General features: G+C 46.1%; 1 protein-coding gene across 1 annotated transcript; it reads right to left on the bottom strand.

Annotated features, from left to right (window-relative positions):
- Positions 1-1,443: 1,443 nt before the first annotated feature.
- LOC148834103 (E3 ubiquitin-protein ligase TRIM39-like) lies at positions 1,444-13,011 on the bottom strand. The gene is made up of 6 exons (XM_088916572.1): positions 12,409-13,011; positions 11,942-12,037; positions 10,951-11,202; positions 10,232-10,379; positions 9,504-9,530; positions 1,444-3,018 (listed from the first exon to the last, which is right to left on the bottom strand). The coding sequence occupies exons 1-6, from the start codon at positions 12,982-12,984 to the stop codon at positions 2,489-2,491; spliced, it is 1,629 nt and encodes a 542-aa protein (XP_088772698.1). The 5' UTR covers positions 12,985-13,011; the 3' UTR covers positions 1,444-2,488.
- Between the last annotated feature and the right edge of the window lie 3,910 nt (positions 13,012-16,921).

The raw sequence follows: 16,921 nt of genomic DNA, 5'->3' as shown, positions 1-16,921 counted from the left end.
TCAGATGAAGAGATGGCAGATGGCTGTGTGGTCGCATTGAAGTTTCATTGAAGTTTTGTATAAATAATAAATAATAACAAGTAACCTGCTGTTTAAACCAACACAGTCTCAGCTTCTGTATCCCCATACATAAGTTCATATTTATTAAATATTTATTATTGTTAATATTTAGCTAAAATTAACTAAATACATATTATTATACATTTAAATAATATGTTACATATAAGTAATTAATGTTAAATTTCAGTAAGTTAATATTTAGTTAATATAATCTAATAATTAGTATTTATTCATATTAAATAATTAAAAAATATTTTTTAATATAAAATTACAAATACAAGAAATGTCTCACATTTACATGAGAGGGGTGCGATCCCCCATTAACATCACGTCTCCTTCCTGATGTCCTCCTACAGTGAGCTCTGTGTGTCCCTGTGTGCGTCAGTGATCTGTAACACACAGCTGGTGTTGAGCTCTTACAGTTCCTATCGTCCAGTTTGACCCATATAGGCTGTGAACTCCTGGGTCATCTGGCTCCAGTCCTCTGTCTTGTTACAGGTTCGGTTGGATAAACAGCCCAACCAACACCCTTCTGTCCAGCGTGTCTTTCTGAAGAAATGTCTCCAGTGTTGTACTGATCCAGCTCATCCTTCCCCAGCCGTGATCCAGTAACTCCTATAATGTCACAGCTCCTCAGTAATGATGGACTCCTGATGAGCTCTTGCTCTCTATTGCTGATGTTGTAAGAACTGAGATATAACAGATGTTTATTAGTGCTGCCCAGGGCTTTCCTGACTCCCCAGATTTGCCCTGTTGGGAGCCCCCTGCTCCCCGTTTCCCCACTTTAAATAGGTCCTGTCAGCACCCAGACCCCACTGTCCCTCCACACTGGGCAGCCACACAAGGAAAAAACTGGTTAGACTGGTTAGACTGGTCGTGGGGGCCTCTGTGGTGCTTTTGACAGAGCGGAGTGGCTGGGAGGGGAGGAGGTGGGTATCAGTGTCCTGGGGGTCCACCAGGGGCTCGTATGGGGCTGAAGAAAGACACATCCAGCCCCTGCAGGCAGCCTGCAGCCCAGCAGCTCCCTGAGCCTGCAGGCAGGGGAGAAGGCTGCTGTGGGATCAGACCAGACTGGAACCTGTTGGTCTGAATGTGTGGGATTGGAGGAAAACCAGACGGAGCAAAGTACACAAAAATATGGGACTGAAGTCTGTTTCTGTCTCCTAAAGACTTGAGGCTGGAGCTGAACTCACACTTCAGCAGCACACTGAGCCAAAGCACAAGGCCAGAGCTCCACTGGAGGGGCTTCATAATAAGACAGAGACCTGGAGTGGCCCAGTGGTGCCCAAGATACAAATATTGAGCTCACATGTCTGAATACTTATTCAATCAGCTGACAGATCAGAGCAGAAGGAAAAAGGTCTTTATTAAACAGAAGCAGCTTAGAGGATACAGAAGTGTTTTGGGTTACTAAAAGCACTCAGATGAATACCTGATGGTATCATATTGTATTCATAGCGTGAGGATATATTATACATAAACTATTGACACAACTCTTTTAGAAGCTCAAGATAGGGGAAGAACTGCTAATATAGTGAGCACCCATAAGAGTGGGTGACAACACTGGGTGAGTTATTGACCCAGAAGAGTGGGTGACAACACTGGGTGAGTTATTGACCCAGAAGGAATGAATGACAACACTGGATGAGTTATTGACACAGAAGAGTCAGTGACAACGCTGGGTGAGTTATTGACCCAGAAGGAATGAATGACAACACTGGGTGAGTTATTGACCCAGAATGCTGGCTTCTACTTGATGGAAAGTTTTTATTGAAACTAAAGAAGAGGACTTGTCAGCATTCTTTAAACAAACAACAGGAATGGATACACAGAATATATGATACTGTATGTACAGTATGTACAATATATCGATTTTCAAGAGGCTTTTGATATAATTCCTCATAAAAGATTAACTCTCAAATTACAGGCCTTCAGCCAGACTCCCAGGTGTCTTCAGGCAGTGAAGGTCACAGCTCTCCTCCTGTTGATGCTGGAGCTCTGGTAGGGGGCTGTGCTGCCTGTGACACTGTGACCCCAATGTGGGAGTGTTGGGGAGTCTACTTGATGTAAAGCCACCCTCTCAGTAAAGTATCTCCTGAGTGATGGATGACTAATTAATCCAGGTAATACTGTTTCCCCAAGCAGAGTCCAGGTGGGTCAGGGTGCAGACAGGGAGGGAACAGGATCAGTCAGGATACAGGGGCATTCAGGCAGACTGGGAGCAGAAGGAAGGCTGGGAAATGCTGGCTAGTGGCTGGGCAGGACAGGGACTGGTGACGCAGTGCTGGACTGCAGAGGAGAGACTGAACAGGTTTAAATACCCCACAGCTCCTGATGCAGACTGATTTCTCAGTCCAGTCAGGCACTCTGGTAATATTATACTGAGACAGAGAGCAGGGAGGAGTCAGCCTGTGTTCATGAGTCATGGTTAATCTCGACAGCTGACAGCAGGCAGCAGGACAAGGTTTTTACCTAAATCCAGGGTCCAGAAGACGGGATAGATCTTCTCCCCCTGATTGAAGACCATGTCAGTGAAGGTGTAGATGAGAGTCCTGGACTCCACTGTGTAAAAGGAGACCTTCCTCTCCTCAATATCCACACACACCCCCAGCCTCCTGGGCCGCAGACTGAGGGGGAGTGGGGTCACAGGGTCAGTGAGAGCAGAGAAACCAGAAGAGCCAAAGTCCAGACACCAGTAACCCTCCTGGGGAGAGAAGCTGAAGTCTCCTTTCCTCTCTGCCGACTCTCTGCTCACTCCTATTCTCCACCAGTTATTCACCTCCACCTCCCAGTAGTGTCTCCCTGCGATGAAGCCCTCCCTGCTCAAGACACATTCCCAGTAACTAAATCTGTGTGGATTGTCAGGAAGACTCTTCCTCTGTCCCAATCTCACTCTTTTCCCATCCTCAGACAGGGAGAGATCACAGTGAGCTGTATCAGGTTCCAGAGTCACGTCAACTGTGGGAATAAAACAGGAAACATCACAAGAGTCTCCTGTCATTATATGATAATTAAAGTCAAAATGTACTTGTGAAATGTGTTTGTCCCACCCAGGAAAAAAGTAAAGTGATTATAATTGAATTGACATCCTATTAATTTATGGCCATTAATGATAAGGCTTTGGAAAATTGAAAAGGACATGCTGACAGAAACACAATTCAATCAGCAGCAGGAGTGATTTATATGCTATGTATGTGCTAGGATCAATGACCCCACTGCTACCAATAAATCCTTCTGTGTGGGTCAGAGTTCAGAGTTCAGTTTATTGTCATATGCACAAGTGCAATCTATCTATCAATACATAGACATTAAAGACACATCAAAATCATTTTCACAGAACAGCAGGTCTAGAGGTCCAGAATCCTGTCTTCTTCTCTTGGAGCACACAAGCCTCAGTTTGGCACAGAATCACTGTTTTATTGATCCTGTTCAATTGTCTTTAAGACTTCCAGGTTTTAAACATTTATAAAAGACACCGGACTGTGTTTCTGGACAAAGAGCTCCTGTTGCCCTCTACTGGACAAGAATGGACACTGCAGTCTGGCCCTGAAGCTGACAAGACAACATCTTCCCCTGATCTTTCCCACTTATTCTGTGTAGAACAGGACACTGTGTCCATCACTGACTTGTTCCACAGGAGAGTCTGTCAGTGTGAAGCACCGATACTCTATATTTAATCACCTCTGTCCTGGAATGAGGAGTCTGATATCACAGGTAAACACCCCACACTCACCCTGCTTAACCAGTGAAATATTGACAGACCAGTGACAGTCTTTAATTAAACACACCACTGGTCACTTACTGACCAGGACCATATGAACACCAGCTGGGCTGAAGAGAAAGAGCCCAAAGATATTACCCCTGTCCAGGAAGAGGAGCCCTACAGCCCCAGTAAATACCCCTCCTACACTGACCATGGGCTGCTGACTCTGACATGTCTGAGCTGCACTCCTTTTTCATCAGCAGAGGATACCTTGACAGGGCCCTCATCCGAGCCAAAAACAGCCCTCGGACCATCACCTCGATCAGGAGCCCCCGGCCTAACAACCGCATTCCTTTGGTGCTTCCCTTCCACCCCAACACACTCTTTATCTCCAGGACCATCACCTTTCCTAGCCTACAGGATGATCCCTCCACTGGGGCCCTCTTATCTGAACGCCCCATCATCTCACATCGCCGACCACCTCATCTACTGTACATAACCTTCTTGTCCACAGCTCCCTCCACTGCCCACACCAGGCACCTTCCCCTGCAGCAGAGCTCGCTGCATCACCTGCAAATACACATCTCACACCACACTCAATCAGGGCCCCTCAGGACAATTCTGGATCACCCAGATGGCATCCTGTACCTCCAGCAATCTCGTTTACTGTGTCTCCTGCAAAAAATACCCAGCCATCTACGTTGGGGAAACCAGAACGAGACCGCTTCAAAGAACACGTCAGGGCTGTGAAGATTAAAGATCTCTCCAAGCCCATTGTTTCCCATTTCACCTCTGACGGCCACGACAACTCTAATCTCCATGTCTGTGTTCTCAAAGAAGGGTTTCTGAACTCCTATAGCAGAAAGACATCAGAAACAAAAATTATCCTGAGACTTGGTTCACACCTCCCCTCTTTTCTCAATGACCGACTTGTTTCCTTCCAATCCTCTCTACTGATTTGCAAGGCTTCACTTCACCTCTCTCACTTCGCACCACCTGAGTGCCCACTCTGCCTCCCCCTGCTCCCACCTCCTCCCCTCTCCCGGCTTTTGTTCTCCTGTGTTTTGTCATATTTGCTGTCTGCCCTGTCGTTCTCACACCCGAAGAAGGCTCCACAGCCGAACAGTTCCAACTTAAATATCCCTCAGCTATTCTAAGGGACTATTATATTCTTACACATTCTTAGAGCTCAGACACTGTGTCACACTGAGTGAGAAAAAGACTGCACTGATCTGGAAACACAGAAGCTACATTTAATCCTCCTACTTGTGAAGACACCCCAGAATCTCAGGTAAGTACCCCAACATTCACTGATGATGGTGATTAATGAACTGATGTTGAACTGACTGATCTATTCAGAGTCAAACACACCACTGAGCCTGTTCTTAAACCCAGATCACTGCAGCCTGTCTCAGAAGTGAACACAGCTCTCAGATTAATTCCCCAGCCCAGGAAACAGACTCCTTACTGACACATAAACACCCCCAACACCCTCCTCTCACCCCAACACCCTCCTCTCACCCTGACAGATAAGACACCCGACAGCAGAAGAGAAACAGTCCAGCGAGTCTCTTCTTGACTGGATCTGACTGCAAATGATGATGCTCTATTGATTCCTAACAGTCTTGCAGTTAACAGTCTCAGTTTTGCAATTGTTCCAGTAAATTAAAACCCCCACATCACTACACTAAAATACTGCTAACTATATTCTAATTACAGTTGTGTGCAAAGGTTTGGGCAGCCCTGGCCAAATTACATGTTTTGTGGATTTTCTAAGTGAAATGAAGTTAACACAACCTCTGCAGCGAACAAACATGACATATTTCTTTAAATTTTAATGCACGGTTACTATTTATTTGCTGAATTTACAAAAAAAACATTTAAACAGTAAATGTGGGATGTGCAAACGTTTGGTCACCCTATCAGTCAGTACTTAGTAACACCCCCTTTGGCAGAAATCACAGCCTCCAAACACTTCTTGTAGCCAGCTAACAGTCTTTCTATTCTTGCTTTAGGAAGTTTTCCCCACTCTTCCTTGCAGAAAGCTTCTAGTTCAGAGATATTCTTAGGTCGTCGTGCATGCACTGCATGTTTGAGATCTACCCACAGCTTTTCAAAAACATTCAAGTCTGGGGACTGTGAAGGCCATTCCAAAACCTTAATCTTTCCTTTCTTGAAGTAGTTCATGGTTGATTTTGAGGTATGTTTTGGATCATAGTCTTGTTGTAATATCTAACCTCTTCTCAGCTTCAGTTTCTGCACTGACTGTGGGACATGAGCTTCCAGGATTTATTGATACTTAGTAGAATCCATTCTTCTCTCTACCTGCACAATAGTTTCTGTGCCAGTGGCTGCCGCACAACCCCAAAGCATAACAGATCCACCCCCATGCTTGACAAGTTGGCAAGGTGTTCTTTTCTTCAAAAGCTTCTCCTTTTTTTCTCCAAACGAGCCTTTGGTGATTGTAGCCAAAGGGTTCAATTATTACTTCATCAGACCACAGCTTTTGGTTCCAAAACCCCTCTGGCTTATCTAAGTGTTGTGTTGCATACTTCAGACGTTGACTCCTGTGATGAGATGGCAGGTGAGGTTTCCTTCTGATGACTCTTCCATGCAGATCATGTCTGTGTAAGCAACGCTGCAAAGTAGATCAGTGCACCACTACTCCTGTGACAGCTAAAGCTCCCTGCAGGTCCTTCGCAGTGATATGGGGGTTTCACTTTGCATTCCTGACCAGTCTAAGAGCAGTTCTACTGGAGATTTTTCTTGGTTTTCCAGATCTTGTCTTGACTTAAACAGTGTCCCTAAACTTCCATTTCTTAATGACATTTCAGAGAGTGGAAATTGCAAGCAGGAAGCGTTTAGATATTTTTTTATAGCCTTCCCCTGCTTTGTAAGAGTCAGTTACAGGTATCTTGAGTTTCTGATCCTCGGTCAGCTGCTTAGAGGAGGCCATGGTTGTTGAGTGTAAACACAACACCCTGAGAGGTTCGAAGAGTCAGATCATTTCTGAAGCTCTGAAATTGTCATTACCTGACTTAGATTAAGGCCTAACGAGTCAATTTAACGAGTCAACCTTACAAAACAATAACACTAGTGGATCAACTGGAAGGGTGCCCAAACTTTTGCACGTGCCACATTTAATGGTTTATTTTTTTCAATCTGTTAAATTTAGCAAATAAACAGTAACTGTGTAATATTTGCAGAAATATGTCAAGTTTAAGTTTGTTCGCTGGAGAGGTTGTGTTAACTTTGTTTCTCTTAGAAAATCAACAAAACATGTAATCTGGCCAGGGGCGCCCAAACTTTTGCATGAAACTGTATAATAAAACTATATTCTGTTTTTTCCCCCAGGAAGGCTGGAAGCTCCTGTCTCTATTCTTTCATTACAGGTGGTGTAATAGCTCACCCTGGAGATTCCAGCAGTTACTGTACCTTGTAGCCTCAGTGGCCAATACTGTATAAATAAGCTGAAGTACAGAGTCAGACTCCCAGCAGGAGTGAGAGGAGGACTGATAAAGAAATCTGGCCTCTGATCTCTGAGACAAACTCACTCTAGAGGACCTCCAGGCCACCATCCTGAACCTTCAAGTCCGAGTGGAGCTCTGATTTATTATCTGTCCAGTGCCACTAGAGTCCACAGTCTGCCCACGAGTTGTCAGAGCCCTGCTCGTTGGGTGTCTTGTCATGAAGCCCTGGTAGAGAGCAGAGCTGACTGCACACAGAGAAGCAGGACAGGTGGACTAAGCCGCAGTCCAGAGCAATTCCACTGGCTGGACAGGCCCTGCAGGAGCTGGAGAGAAAGTCAAAGAGATGGAAGGAAGAGAGAAGCTGGGATAAAGGAATAGAGGGGCAGACAGGTCCTGTGGTGGAGGGGAATATATATATCTCACACTGGCAGTGAAACTGGGCAGATGGCTGAAGGGTCATAGGTAACCTTCCTAAGCTGCTACCAGGAGGTTAACAAGAGGGAGTAAAAGGTTTCAGGAAGGTAGATCAGTCAGAGGGCTAAATTTACTATATGGTACAAATGAATGGCTTGTGAGAAAGAATAAAGAAGAACTGTAAGAAGACAGACAGGAACAAGTGATCTTGGGTATCAAACATTATTGAGAGAACAAGGTCAGAGAAGCTGGAACATGACTGAATATTTGGCTCATCTCCTTGTTCCCCGTGAAGAGAATGACTTCACTTGTACACGAGCCAGTGAGAACCTGCACTCTGTAGCTCTGCCCTGCAGGGCTCTAGTGTTGTAAAGTGTGTGGGTCTGGAGACAGGTCTACTGGGCAGTGATCTCTCCTAGAGAAGAGAGGGTGGAGGGTGAGAGACAGTCTCTAAAACAGCTGCAGGAAATAAAACTGAACATGTTCTGTCTTCCTGTTGTCCTGAGTGTGTGTTTCCAGTTACAGTAATAATTTTTGCTTATGTCTGTTTTATATTTACAGTATTTTACTATTAATCTGTAGCTGATTTAAGGTTCTAGTTGATGTTATCACATAAGATACTATAAATGTTCAGACTCTGTGTCGGGGGGTCTGACTGGAATGGGGAGAAGGTGTTTCTGAGAGACACTCGGCTCTAATCTCTGCCTGAGAGGAGTCAGCTGTGGGTCCTTGTGGTCCTGATACCTGACAGCTGAGCTTCTTCCTATTGAAACAGCCGGAGTGTGAGGTAGCTGGGAGTGTGAGAGACTGTGCAGGAAACCAGAGAGGAACAGAGAGGACCTCAGAGTAAGAGGAACAGAGAGGACCAGACAGCAAGCTGTTTTCTGAAGAAACCGAGGGGCTGACAGCAGCCCAGAAACAAGCAGATATAGTTTTTCATTTTGTGACCAAAGCCCTGAACTTTCACTGATCTTCCATACTGTCACAATATTGTACACGAGGTTTTAATCAGCAGATTATTTATTATGAGACTGGCTCTGCCCCTGATTCCTTCTGATATTCTACACCCATCCAATGTGATGCCGCAAGGACTTGAGCCTTAAGTGGTGGTACATCTCCAAAACATCATACCACATATGGAAATTTATTCCTCTGCCCATATTAGGAAGGCTGATCGATTCCCCACTACAGGCACAGAGCCACAGTCCACAGTCACACAGGAGCCTGCAGATCTCCCTGCTGAAGAGTGGCTGTGCTGCCCCTGCGCCAGCCTCTCCAGCGCAGCTTCTTCTCTTATATTCTACTAGATATAATCATATATATTTTATTATTGTTCCCTTTATGCCCTTGTCCTGCCTAATTGTTCGGGCAATGGGTACGATATAGAAAGTGAACAGGATGGGGGTTAGTGGGGATCCCTGACGTGTCCCCCTTTCTAAAGCTCTGCTGCCTGTGAGGTTGACATTTACCTGTATTCTATCTGTGGGGTTTGAGTGTACAGTTCTCAAACACTTAACTCTTCGTTAAATCCAGACCTCTCTAATGCTTCAATCAAATGTTCCCATTCACTCAGACTAAAGCTTTTCAGCATGAGCTAAATTAGGGAGCCACGCATGTGGTCGCTATGGAGTGACACAGTATTGGGGTTCCTCAGGGTATAGTGTGGCGCGTCATGTTCTCCCTGATAAGCACAAAGCCCATCTGAGGAACTTTGCTCACAATGTTAAACACATCAGCTGTGTATAAAGCAGGAGTTACAACATGTCCCCCTGTTAGAGTAAGAGCCTGTATTGACCCCTGTGACCCTGCTGTGACCTTTGTAAATGACACGTTCCTGTCAGTGACAACAGACTCACCTGCATGTTTGTGAAGCTTCTCAAACTCTGCAAACAGAGAGAAAGATGTTAGAGAGCTGAGAGCACATTCCTGCTGGAGTCTGGTCTCCAGGTGTGCAGTGTTGTGTGTTGTAGTGCTGTGTTGATCTCTCAAGCAGGACAGTAACACACTGGAGTGTGTTGTCTGGCAAATGGAGCTGTGGGTCTGTAAGAGACACTGACAGCTCATCCAGCTTGTTATCACACAGTCCAGCTCCACACCTCCCACTGCCACCAGTACAAAGACAAGGACAGGAGTGACTGAGCAGCCTCCTCACAGGAGTCTGAGCCCTTTCTCTGTTCCAGAGCTTCTGACTGTGAAGCACTGAGGCAGAGCTGAGGCTCAGGGACAGAGAGCAGTTCAAACTCCACTGTGGGAGGAGCAGCATCACACAGCACTTTCTCCAGCTGAACACACCCCTGACACACAAGATCACCCTCCTGCACACTAGATCTCAACACAGACAGCAGTGAGACACACCTGTTCACACACCTGATCTCAACACAGACAGCAGTGAGACACGCCTGTTCACACACCTGATCTCAACACACACAGCAGTGAAGACACACTGTTCACACATCTGATCTCCACACAGACAGCTATGGAGACAGTTTTTCATAACACAAAGAAGAATAGACACACCTGATTACTGACATTGACAGATGTTTAGAACCTCAGAAACAAGCTGTGTTCACACAGTAATACTCACTGACTCCAGGTACTTTCTCCATTTCTTCAATGAGTCTGTCCTCCAGCTGACACACAGCCTTGCTCAGAGCCCCCAGACAGAGATCAGGGTGAACAGTGATGTCAGACCAGTCCTTGGGGTGTGGAGGGGAGCACAGGGAGGGGAAACTCTACAGCAGAAGAGACTCAGAGTCATGGGGGGTCACAGTCTTCTAAGGCAATAAGTCACCTGTGAGTCTGAAACCTAGAGCCCAGTATAGATCACTATGAGTCACACAGTGAGCTCTCTCTGCTCTCTGTAGATACTGTATCTGCTCTCTACAGTGGGTGCTGACCTGTAGGACTCTCTTCTCTCTGTAGATACTGTATCTGCTCTCTACAGTGTGTGCTGACCTGTAGGACTCTCTTCTCTCTGTAGATACTGTATCTGCTCTCTACAGTGTGTTCTGACCTGTAGGACTCTCTTCTCTCTGTAGACACTGTATCTGCTCTCTACAGTGTGTGCTGACCTGTAGTACTCTCTGCTCTCTGTGGATACTGTATCTGCTTTCTACAGTGTGTGCCGACCTGTAGGACTCTCTTCTCTCTGTAGATACTGTATCTGCTCTCTACAGTGTGTGCTGACCTGTAGGACTCTCTTCTCTCTGTAGATACTGTATCTGCTCTCTACAGTGTGTGCTGACCTGTAGGACTCTCTTCTCTCTGTAGATACTGTATCTGCTCTCTACAGTGTGTGCTGACCTTTAGGAAGTGGATGTGGTCCTCAGTGTGGGAGAGCTGTTCCAGTTCAGTGTTTCCCCTCTTTAGCTCAGTGATTTCCTGCTCCAGCTCGTGAATGATCCCTTCAGCCCTCCTCTCTGCTGCTCTCTGCTTCTCCTCAATCAGCTCGATGAACTCAGCCTGACTTCTCTCAATGCAGCACTGGAGAGCAATGCAGCACTGGAGAGCAGTGAAGACCTGTAAACTGTCCTCCATCTCTCTCTGTTCACAGCTCTGAGGAGACACCAGCAGACTTAATGAGGTAACAGGAATGGGTGCAATATTATTTAAATGTGATAGTTAATAAAATATTGCTCTTATAATAAAAGCTTTACAACTAGGAAGGGAAACACTGTATCAGTCACTCCACACCTGGGGGATACAGTCAATATCATGTCTGTTAACTGGATAACTATAATGATAATTAGGAGGATTTTCATGATCTTCCTCTCTGTTCTCTCTCTGTGTGTGTTAACTGTACTAAGACTTTGGCTTTTCAACACCAGGGAATGTAAAGATATTGGACCCTATGAATCCGAGATGCGGGGTCAATAAGTTGTAAAGCCTCAGGACGAATCCGAACGGTCGATAGCCAGGAGAACAAGAAGCACTGAGCGGCAAGGAGACACAAGAGACAGAGAGAGAGACAGAAAGAGAGAGAAGGAGCTCCACTCGTTGACTCAATACTGAGCGCTGTGAAGCAGGTAGGGAGCCCTGAAGTATTGTGGGATTCTCAGGTGTGGTAGTGATTGGGGAGCAGGATAATTAAACCGGATGCCATCACTTGCAGGAATTGACAGGAGCTAGATTATTATTGCCGGGAGATGTGTTAGATTGTTGGCGGTGTTTATTCTGATTAGCCTGGCCCATGACTAGCCTTCCTCAGTCATTCTAAGTGTCCCCTGGAGGAGAGAGCAGTGACCCCAGCACTGAGCCCTGCAGTACCCCACTCAGAAGGATTGACAGGACTCACTTTGCTGAGCTCCACTGCCTGTTTGATCTCCTCCACCTTCTTCAGTCTGTCCTGGATCATCTGTTGTACCTCTGCCTCAGTCTTCCTCAGCTGAGTCTGTGGACAAACAGGGGAAAAGAAACAGTGAAGTCACTGCTGCTGGTGCACAAACACTGGGCTGGACAACAGACTCTCACACTGACACTGAACTGGATCACAGACTCCCACACTGAACTTCAGGTAAAACCACATCTGAAACTATTTGTTAAAGTTCATAAAGTTTGTCCCTGTCCAGACTACTGCACATATCTGTTCCTGTGGGAGGAGACTCTTCTGAAGATGGTGTTGTTGATTACCAGGTACAGTATATGCTAAAGCTTTGATAAGTAATGTCAGTTTATGAAGTAATATCACACCTCCAGATCAATAACCTAGTGATAAATTTACCGTACAAAAATATAAATTACATATATAGTCCTAAGACCCACCTTTTTCACTCCGCATTCCTGCTCTAAAGGGACAGTGCTGTGTGTCCTGTGGTCTGACTCAGAGCAGAACTGACAAATACAGGTCTGGTCAGTCCTGCAGAACAGCTCCAGGAGTCTCTCATGCTTCTGACACAGCCTGTCCTCAAGGCTCTCCACAGGCTCAATCAGTCTGTGTCTCCTGAAAGCAGCTCCTTGATAGTGAGGCTGGATGTGAGTCTCACAGTAAGAGGCCAGACAGACCAGACAGGATTTCACAGCCTTGAGTTTTCTCCCAGTGCAGGAATCACAGGACACTTCTCCAGGTTTAGCACAAAGTCCTTCATCACTGCTGACTCTGGTCCTCTTGAACTGCTCAGTGATTTCTGCCAGGCTTCTGTTCACACTGAGATCAGGTCTTATAGGAAATGTGTTCTTACACACTGGACACTGACACACATCACTGCTGTCCCAGTATCCTCTAATACAGGCCAGGCAGAAGCTGTGTCCACATGGAGTGGACACAGGGCTGGTGAATGTGTCCAGACAGATAGAGCACTGGAACTGCTCTTCAGACAGGACACTGCTGGATGAGGCCATTCCTGAGCACAGAGAAGCATAAACAGAGATGATCAGAGGAGAAGATCAGCCCTTACCTATACAATACAAATAGCACAGAGCTGATCTGGAGGGACAGAGGCTTCATACAGAGACTCAATAGACGAGTTTGTATCTGCAGCAAAACACAGTCAGATATACACACAACATCACACTGATACACACTAACTTTGTAGCCAGCAGCCATGTCACCCTGTAACTCACAACTATCAGCCCACTGAAGCTAAGCAGGTGTGAGCCTGGTCAGTACCTGGATGGGAGACCTGGGAAAAACCAAGGTTGCTGCTGGAAGAAGTGTTAGTGGGACCAGCAGGGAGCGCTCACCCTGTGGTCTGTGTGGGTCCTAATGCCCCAGTATAGTGACGGGGACACTATACTGTAAACAGGCGCCGTCCTCCGGATGAGACGTAAAACCGAGGTCCTGACTCTCTGTGGTCATTAAAAATCCCAGGGCGTTTCTCGAAAAAAGTAGGGGTGTAACCCCGGCATCCTGGCCAAATTTCCCATTGGCCCTTACCAATCATGGCCTCCTGATAATCCCCATCTAAGAATTGGCTACATTACTCTGCTCTCCTCCCCAATGATAGCTGATGTGTGGTGAGCGTTCTGGTGCACTATGGCTGCCGTCGCATCATCCAGGTGGGGCTGCACATTGGTGGTGGTGGAGGGGAGTCCCCATTACCTGTAAAGTGCTTTGAGTGGCGTGTCCAGAAAAGCGCTATATAAGTGTAAGCAATTATTAATTATTATTAACTTTGATTTCTGTCATGATACCAATACACACAAGGAAAATCACAGTAACACATTTGAAATTACTGTATTAAAAGTATAAATACAAATAAACACAGTGTGAAAGGCGAAGAATCAGTCACATTTTAGCACATAAAATGAAAACCTGATAGCACAGTAAATATTATTGTGACCTGACCACCAGAAAGGATGACCAGTCAGGTCATAGAAAAATACAGGACATCAAAATATAACGATTAACTAGTTCGATTTTGCTGGTTAAAAAAAGGAATACGGGAGGGTAACTACACCAGTAACACACCAACAATTACAACAGAACCAACAAATCACTCACTTTTTCCCCTCTATACCAGGGTAAATACTCTGAGCCCCCAGGTGAACCTTATTTAACAGGGTGAGGCTGCAGTTCTGAACCTAACACAGCATAATAAGACCAGACAAGTCTGTGGATCCACAACAGGTAACACATTAAACACAAAGCACATATATAAACATTTTCAACAAATACACCACCACGTTACACAAAGCAGGGCCACACAGGCCATGTGACCAGAGCAATAACACAGCCCTTCCTCACAATTATATACCAGCATTTACTCACACAGTCGATACACACAAACTACAGACAAGAGCAGAAAAACAACAGAAACTCACCCGGAGATACTGGTACACAGACACACCTGCACTGACACTAGAATTCTGCAGTACAGGAAACCCCAGACTGGACTGACTGGGAGAGTCACTGGGAGCTTCAACGTGGGAGAACATCACTCAGGAAACTGAAGTCTGAATCAGAAACAAAACTGAAAGTTAATTCTCCCGCCAAACACAATTTCCTGTTTGAGCAGCACTTACAGTTTTTCTTCAACAGTTCCTCCCATCCCTAAATCCTCAGCACACTCCTCCAGCACAGAGGAACAGGCTGCCTGCTGTCCAGACCTGTCCCAGTCCTCAGCACAGCAGCTCTGCTCTCTATCGTAGTGAAGGAGCCTGCAGTGTCAGAGCTGAAGCTGCAGGAGAGAGAGTCCAGCTCCAGGTCCAGCCTTTCCCTCCCTGAGCTCTTTATTCCCTCTGTCCTTTCCCTCCTCTGCCAGTCAGACACACCGCAGCAACAATAAAACCATAGTCTTGTTCCCGCAAGGAACAGCAAAACCGAAGTATTGTTCAAAGTGCCGGTACAAACTTTTAGTTTATATAGCCCTTTCCTGCTACTTCTGACGTAGCTCATTACTATGGTAATGGGGGGAGGTCACGGTGTTCGGACAGTTTACAGACTCTGGCCAAATGATCAGTTAGATTACCTTCCCTGGGGGGTTTCCTAGCTGGCATCTGGAATACTTACCCCCTTTCCAGCCTGTATCTTAGAAGTGCAGTCCTCATGCAGAAAGGACTTAGTTAACCCCTCCTTCACATCTTGTATTTTTCTTCAATGCTGCAAGTAAGTGTTTTACACACTAAGCAGGTCCTCTGACCTTTCCAAGCCTTGCTTTTGGTTGTGAAACCTTTTAACATTTTTTTAAATGATTTTTTTCAATAAGGCACCTACAGTTGAGAGTTCTGCATAAAGGACCTGTAGTACTAATTAATAACACAATCTAAAAGCTTCACAGCTCAAGGGCAATGTATCCATAGATTTTGCCAAAGCTACTGTATTTGAATCAAATGGCTTTTTTATTCCTTTTTAGGAACATATTTATAGCAACAAAGTATGCCTGGGGATGTTTTTTTACAGCAAGAAATTATGTTCTGTCTGTACAACTGAAACACATTTTGGAGTACTTTCACAATGCTTTTAACGACGCCCACATCGTTATCGACAATGAAAATGTCTCTGGAAGAGGCCTGCGGGCTGTAGCTGTCTGCCTGCAGGAAGGAGATCCAGGAAGGAATCCAGGTGTACGATGGTGGCGGTGGAGCCCCTGTCCAGCAAGGCCTGTCACAGCCTCCCCTGTACCGACAGATGGATGATAACACAGCTGGGTTTCAGGAGCAGTGAGGATGTTGTGCACACAGAGCTGGGTTGGTGGTCCAGGAGAGACTGGGTGGAGAGTCCATGGTGCGCCTACAGTCAGCATGGACCCCCGGCCACTTCCTTGTTCTGACGGGGCGGCAGCTGAAGCCTCCATGTCAGGGCCTCATGGGAGTTTGTACTGGTGAGAGGAGGGCTGACTGGCCCCTGGTGATAGAGCTGTGTCACTAAATACCCCCTCTACTTCGCACGCATTCTGGAGCGCTGCTTCTAGACACAACTGGGGCGGCCCATCGGTCGGGAGTCAGGCTGTAAATGAACCGATGGGTCGCTAACTTTTCCTGCGCTTCTCTGGGAATATAAGGATAAGCTATGTGGAAAAGGTAACGGAGATTGCCTGCACTTCTCTGGGAATATGAGGATACACTCTGTGGAAGAGGTAACGGAGATTGCCTGCACTTCTCTGGGAATATGAGGATACACTCTGTGGAAGAGGTAACGGAGATTGCCTGCACTTCTCTGGGAATATGAGGATACACTCTGTGGAAGAGGTAACGGAGATTGCCTGCACTTCTCTGGGAATATGAGGATACGCTCTGTGGAAGAGGTAACGGAGATTGCCTGCACTTCTCTGGGAATATGAGGATACACTCTGTGGAAGAGGTAACGGAGATTGCCTGCACTTCTCTGGGAATATGAGGATACACTCTGTGGAAGAGCTAATGGACATTGCCTGCACTTCTCTGGGAATATGAGGATACACTCTGTGGAAGAGGTAACGGAGATTGCCTGCACTTCTCTGGGAATATGAGGATACACTCTGTGGAAGAGGTAACGGAGATTGCCTGCACTTCTCTGGGAATATGAGGATACGCTCTGTGGAAGAGGTAACGGAGATTGCCTGCACTTCTCTGGGAATATGAGGATACGCTCTGTGGAAGAGGTAACGGAGATTGCCTGCACTTCTCTGGGAATATGAGGATACACTCTGTGGAAGAGGTAACGGAGATTGCCTGCACTTCTCTGGGAATATGAGGATACACTCTGTGGAAGAGGTAACGGAGATTGCCTGCACTTCTCTGGGAATATGAGGATACACTCTGTGGAAGAGGTAACGGAGATTGCCTGCACTTCTCTGGGAATATGAGGATACACTCTGTGGAAGAGGTAACGGAGATTGCCTGCACTTCTCTGGGAATA

Source organism: Atractosteus spatula, chromosome 5, assembly GCF_055471065.1.
Source record: "Atractosteus spatula isolate fAtrSpa1 chromosome 5, fAtrSpa1.hap1, whole genome shotgun sequence".
NCBI classification, from domain to species: domain Eukaryota; kingdom Metazoa; phylum Chordata; class Actinopteri; order Semionotiformes; family Lepisosteidae; genus Atractosteus; species Atractosteus spatula.
The sequence above is the reverse complement of the archived record's forward strand: the minus strand, read 5'-3'. Positions and strand labels throughout refer to the sequence as shown.

Coding starts and splice junctions, on each gene's coding strand:
- LOC148834103 (XM_088916572.1), bottom strand. CDS start 12,984: ATGGCCTCATCCAGCAGTGTCCTGTCTGAAGAGCAGTTCCAGTGCTCT. Junction 9,531..10,231: donor GGAGAAAGTACCTGGAGTCA/GTGAGTATTACT, acceptor CTCTGTTTGCAG/AGTTTGAGAAGCTTCACAAA. Junction 3,019..9,503: donor GAAGCTTCACAAACATGCAG/GTGAGTCTGTTG, acceptor TTATTCCCACAG/TTGACGTGACTCTGGAACCT.